The 6,310-nt window shown below is 34.7% G+C and overlaps 1 protein-coding gene across 1 annotated transcript; it reads right to left on the bottom strand.

Annotated features, from left to right (window-relative positions):
- Nucleotides 1–1,811: 1,811 nt before the first annotated feature.
- Nucleotides 1,812–4,930, bottom strand: LOC134228801 (uncharacterized). Its single transcript, XM_062710494.1, has 5 exons — nt 4,776–4,930; nt 3,821–4,334; nt 3,601–3,697; nt 3,299–3,441; nt 1,812–2,552 (listed from the first exon to the last, which is right to left on the bottom strand). The coding sequence occupies exons 2-5, from the start codon at nt 4,295–4,297 to the stop codon at nt 2,433–2,435; spliced, it is 837 nt and encodes a 278-aa protein (XP_062566478.1). The 5' UTR covers nt 4,298–4,334; nt 4,776–4,930; the 3' UTR covers nt 1,812–2,432.
- Between the last annotated feature and the right edge of the window lie 1,380 nt (nt 4,931–6,310).

The following is a 6,310-nucleotide window of genomic DNA, read 5'->3' as shown; positions in this document are numbered from 1 at the left end:
GCCTATCAAACTCTTTGTGAAGTCTTCAGCTGAAGACAGCCGATTGATTGTCAGAGGTGGCGAAGCCAATTCAAGTGTCGGAAGGATTAGTTTAATCTGGTCTCCAGGGCACTTGAATCAGGGGAACGGGAATTACGGATCAATCCAGAGACAGTCAGAAATGACAGGAGAGAATTGTTTATTGAATAAAGTGAACACGGTCGAGACCTTCCGAGTTAATAGGAGGTGTCATGTATTCGTACGCTGACGAAGTGAAAAGTAAGAATGTTATTGTGTTGAACTTTTATTAGGCGGTTATTACCCAATGAGTGTGATCAGTATTTTTGTTGTACTTTATTGATATAGACTTTTAAAGGGAAACCCCAAGCAATCTAAAATGTGGAATCAAATTAAAACTCTGAAGTTCGTGTAAAGAATTGAATGCAATCGACGCTCTGGAGCAGCCGGTGATACCCATCACTGTGCAATTACACGTCATGCAATGCTATCTTATGTACAATAAGTGGCACTCATCACTTCGCAATAACTCGTCATGCAATGTACCATCCTCTTCTAATATAAAGGACATACCTTTTTACCCATGAGTCTACTCTGTTCTGTTTTTGCCAAACATATAACATAACACAGAGTTTGTCGAAAAAGAGCATTTATTTTTGAAAATGTCAAAAAAAAAGTTTCGAATCTTAAAAGTAAATACATGTATGATACACTTGAAATATCTTCGGCACAAAATAGACAGTAAATCTCATGTGAAAATATTTCATTGGATGTGTACAAAGATAAATGTGCCTAAGATATACACATTACAAATACTGACGTATAAATAATAAATGTACAACATGTATTGCCCATAAGACTATTATGGCAAAAAAGATGGGATTAATCCTTATGAAAAACGCCAAGACTTGTCAAATTGACAAGTGGCCTCTCCAATAATAGGCATAAGAAAATACGGATTAAAATGAAAGGACTACTTTTTGTGCAGAATTGTGGACTTTTAAAACAATATATTGAATAATCCTTATGAACGAATTAAAGTTGATTTTGATATCCATGTTTAATATCCATGTTTGAAACTGTCTCCTCGACGTAAAATACTCATCTGCATAATATACCGTGTTTCATGAAATTTAGTGGGCTGTTTACTTGGGCTTTCTCGCCGGTTTTGAAACAGCCCGCTTAAATTGTATTCGCTGAATTTGCACCCTTGAATACAGATACAGAACACACACGAAATTTGATCAGCCTGTTGTTTAACAATTTATTTTAATTTCCATGTGGAATTGATCGCATCTCTGATGTTTTGGAGGTTCGTGTTTTCTCTGCTCCTATTTTGTATCTTTTTTAATATTTTTTTTTAGCATTTTTGTTACCTTGAAAACTTTCGTTATCTCCATATATTTCATTCAAGTAAAGCGATATAACTCTTGCTTGTTTTTGTCCTCAAAACGATCGATTATAACATGCATACATCGTTTTGTAAATATTTGAATATATAATTAATCATTTAGTGTAATTGACATTAGCATGATGAAATATTAACAAGCTATTCAACTGCACATCATTAAGACGTTTCACTGCATGATTTACAAATTTATCTTTAGACGAAATATTAAATATCAGGGAATTTCAAGCGTCACACGTTAAAGAACAAAAATGAAAACTTCGATGTGTTCTTTTCAATCGTCGTTATTTCACTTTTTTTCTTTTCAATTTTTGAATAGGCACACTGATACAGTATACAATCATGTAATTAACATAAAACTGAATCACATAAATTATTGACTGAATCAACAAATTAATGATGATTATGACAAGATTTTAAGAATTTTTAATAGCCTTTTTAGATAATTATACATTGTACCTATATGGTGGGAATATTCTGGGTTTTTAATATCATTATAAATATGATGGTATTCCACATATTTCCTTTTTATTCATTTTTTTTTCTTCTTAAATGCTGTTCAATTTTTGAAACGTGATTATAATGCAAATGAACGCAGGGTGACTTAAGTTCATCATTTCAAACAAAATAAAAAATAAATAAAAATAGAACAGTATATATCACAGACATACGATATCACAGACAAATTGTTCCTCAAGGGACACATTTAAAAAGCTTTGCAGTGCAGCTTTGCCATACACATGTTCGAAAAGTGATGAATCTTCTCCAATAAAAACTAAACGTTTATTTCAAAACAGAGAAGAACGATAAGTCGATTTCATCCATTTTTTTCTCCTTTGAGAATATATGAATACAACACAATGTCTAGCATTAAAATTCATTCATTTATACTCGTACATGCAGGTCACGTGTCCAATTGATGCTGTTAATCCTCGTGTTCGAAAGAATCGAAAGTAAATTGTTAAGATGCCCGTGCATACAAATTCTCAAATTTCAGCACAATTAATTTGTTTAGGCTGCAGTTTCATCAGCTGGCCACGTTTTCAATTTCCTGGTCCATTTTCTCCTTTGCCCACTGTAGCTGTAATGTTCTGTCCACGCGATCCATAAACGCTGAATGGGCGGGCCGATGACGTAATCGATGTCTCTGAAATAATAAACACCAATCAAAATGAAGATTACTTCTAATTGCCCAGTATTGTAAAAACCTAAATGTATGTCTAACATCTGTGCTAAACAAAATTTTCGAAAGTTACATCATCCCAGAAAACTGTCATTACATGTAATTATCATTGAACAACTGTTACAATTGCAAGGGATGCTTACTCTTACATGCCACCTGATCCCATTTCTGCTTTCAAAGAACTGTTTTGACTCAGCCCATTATTTAAATGAACTTTCGTCAGAAAATTGTTACTTTTCTTTATCTTTACATGTCTAGTACATAGAAGAATTTGAATTGAATCAACCTGATCGAAAAAGTTATGACCAGTTTGCAATTTTAATATTTATCTCAGTTAAGTAAATCTAAATTAAACAAAAGTTTGATAGATTTGTGCCAAATTCACCATCTTCAATTTGAGAGTTGAAGAAATCAGTTTTAAAAATAGAAATATACAACAACAAAAAGTTTCAAATTGCTTTGATTGTTTGATGTTTAACGTCCCTTTTGAAAATTTTTCACTCATATTGAGACGTCATCATTTGTCGGTGGAGAGCTACAAGTTTTGTCCTCCATTCGGCATTGAGGGCCATTGAGCAGTGGAGATCTTTTTCGTGTTAAACACCTACAGCGACACGACACGAGACCTCGTTTTATACGGTCTCATCCGAAGGACCGGTCTCCACGTCCCATAGTGTTTCATTAATAAAAACGAACGTATGAAAACTCACATTTAGTTCGCCTGGTTTGGTTGGCCAAGGTCCCTTAGGTAATATCCAATCAGCATCATATTTCTTATCCGGTGTTTTAGGTGGCGCCATCTGTCTACCTCGAATGTCTCTATCAGCAGCTTTATCCATAGGAACCCCATGAACTTTAAGATATCAATGGATTTTTTTTATCAAATAACATTTCTCTTGAGAAAGAAAAGAGGCAACCAACTGAATTATTCTCATTTTTGCTTGAAAAAAACATACATTTATCGCTATACTACTTCGCAAAATGTTTTTTGAAGTACATGTAAGATACAAACTTATATTCAATCTGCCTGTGTGGAAGTGAATATTAAATGGGTCCTTCTCATAGTCTGTCATAAACTCATCAAGTCCCAGCTTTTTGATTGGAGGATACTAAAAGAATATAGAAAGACATTCGTTAAAACATCTTAGATATACAGTTTAAAGACTGCGGTTTTTTTTCCTGAAAACTTGCGTGTAAAGAAAACTTAGGAAAAAATGAAAAACATTACTTACTCCTCTAAAATCATGAGGCTTCGGATTTGAGTATTTTCCAGCTTTATACATTCCTTCTCTCACGAACTTTTTCTTTGCAGTAAATGGGCGATCTATATGGTACCGGAGAATCATTCGTCCCTCCTCGGGTTTTGCCGGACGAAGCATGTGAGGTATTACATTCCTTTCAGGTCTCTTCACAGTTTTATGCTTCCCGGGAAATGTTCCAAAGTTTTCGGGTTTCATGGCTTCCCTTGAATTTCTTTTCGGAGGCTTTGGTGCAAAAACTTGTGGTCGAAAGTCCGGGGGTGGGCGTTTCCAAATGTCGTTGTCTTTCTCGGGCTCGACCTTTGAGAAATTCTCACTCCGAATCTGAATGAGGGATTCGTTGGCGTCGTACTGTGTTTTGGAGGTAAATCCAAAAGGGACGTAGGTGAAGGAGCTGGCAGCACTCGCCATCCTCCCGTCACTCCTAGACATCATGTCTATGTCACTCATTCTGCTGGCTTACTGGGGGCGGGGGAGGATCCCCAATCTAATCCAAAGAAAAGAATTCGTCAAAAAATTTATTCTAAGGAATCGTGTGAAATTCCAGTTTCGCACCAAAAATGTACAAACAATTATAATATCCATTGGTTCCTAAAACGTATTTTCACGGCTGTTTGCAACATGAATATTTCATTTCTCATTTTCATTTGTACATTTTCTTCATTTTAAAAAAAAAATTACAACAAATTACAAACAAAAGCTTAATTAATTAAAGTTATTTGCAGAATACCGTGTGCCTCAATTCCCCTAACGTGTCAGGTGCAAGAACATATAATCTTTAGACTTTGTTTACCTCCTGTAAAGCGATTAAACACTTTGTTGTGTCAATTCGTGTGGAAAATGTTTGTTCGGAAGTCGATGTCTTTAACAGTAGTGATTGATATGGAAAAATCACAAAAGCCTGTTGATAAATAAACATGGCACTTACCTCCTATGTACCCCTGTGTATTCCCTGAGCAAATGTCAAATATTTCTTAAGTAAATCTCTCCATTACGGGTATAATCTTTTCAGAACTAAATTTCAGCCATGAACGGAAGTACCTAGTTGCTAAGTAATTTGTGTTCTTTAAAAGTATATCTGTCATGCGCGATTTAAAGAATTGCTAAATCAGAGCGATTCTTTTTCATCAATTTATATTTCATTTAGGGGTTATTTAAATACCCGGAGTCTCTCAACGGGCGCGTTAATTGAAAAGCCGGGTTTAGCTTTTTAGTCCAATATCGATATACCTTGAGGTATTTAAAAATCTGCATGGAGAGCTTTTAAATGACAGCGCTGTCGGGAAAATTTTCTTTATACACCCGGAAAACACTTATTACATTTGAAAAGCTCTAGATTTCAATCAATAAAAAGGAAGTGTTTCTATTGAATTCGTTTAATTAAAAATGCGTATCGATGACAGCTCAAGGATTTAAACTTCTCTTTCCCAATAATCCTTGTTCCTAAATCAATACCTTGCAACTGACACTGATCTGTTCTTATATATGAATTTATTGTTCTTATTGTTGAATTCAATGAATTGTACAAAATTATGAATTTTTCCATTAAAATTTGTACATGGCAACAGGGACCTATGTACATGTACTAAGTTAGTATATAGGTCCCTGATAGCAAGGACAAATTTTAATTGAAAAATTCAAATTTTGGTAGAGGACAATAGTACAAAACCTAAATTTACTTCTTTAAAAGCTTACTCGATTGTGAAGCTTATTTCGTGTGTATCCAATGTACGATTTCTAGATAAAAGTCTTACAATGTACAATCTTCAGTGCACTTGACGTTAAATTGACGTGTATGTGCATATTTTACTGAATTTTTTTTTATGCTTTTAGACAAATGTATTCACCGACTTTTTTCCGATCAAAATGTCTTTAAATGGACCGTTACCAATAGTAGCGACATATCAATGCTTAATTATCCCCTCCCGGGGATTAAGATTGGATCGGCAGTTCGACAGTTGATCACTTGTCGCACGTGTAAAATCATACATGTTAACTCTCCCGATTTAGGCGGGAGTCTACCGCTTTTTCACTCCTTCTCCCGCCTACCGATTTAATTCAGAAATCTACCGCTTTTCTACGAAAGTTGCGTCTAAAGTATTTTTGGTTCGCTTGGGTATCCATTTTTAAAGCCACTCTCATAAAATCTCGCTAGATATCGCGTGATTTGACTCGGAATCATACAAACGCTTTTTTTGTACATAGATTTCAAGCACGGATTTGACAACGACAACAACATAAGACTACCAGTGATTACATTGTTTACGATAAAGTAATCAACATCCCTGCCATGAAAAAGTATATTAGATGAAAACATGTTCTGTTTAATCAATAGAAATCACTAGTTGGATCTCTATGGAATAATTTTGCAGACAAATCAAAGTTTAAAAACTTTTTTTTGCTTCAAGGCTATTTCAGTAAAGATCACTCTTCAAAAGGCAACTCTGACGAGCATGAAAAATA

Source organism: Saccostrea cucullata, unplaced genomic scaffold, assembly GCF_032062105.1.
Source record: "Saccostrea cucullata isolate Sc308-1 unplaced genomic scaffold, CSIRO_AGI_Scuc_v1 ctg566, whole genome shotgun sequence".
Taxonomy (NCBI): Eukaryota; Metazoa; Mollusca; class Bivalvia; order Ostreida; family Ostreidae; genus Saccostrea; species Saccostrea cuccullata.
Note: the sequence above shows the minus strand (reverse complement) of the source record. Positions and strands in the feature narration are given on the sequence as shown.

Coding starts and splice junctions, on each gene's coding strand:
- LOC134228801 (XM_062710494.1), bottom strand. CDS start 4,297: ATGAGTGACATAGACATGATGTCTAGGAGTGACGGGAGGATGGCGAGT. Junction 3,698..3,820: donor AGCCTCATGATTTTAGAGGA/GTAAGTAATGTT, acceptor ATATTCTTTTAG/TATCCTCCAATCAAAAAGCT. Junction 2,553..3,298: donor CCAAACCAGGCGAACTAAAT/GTGAGTTTTCAT, acceptor TTATTATTTCAG/AGACATCGATTACGTCATCG.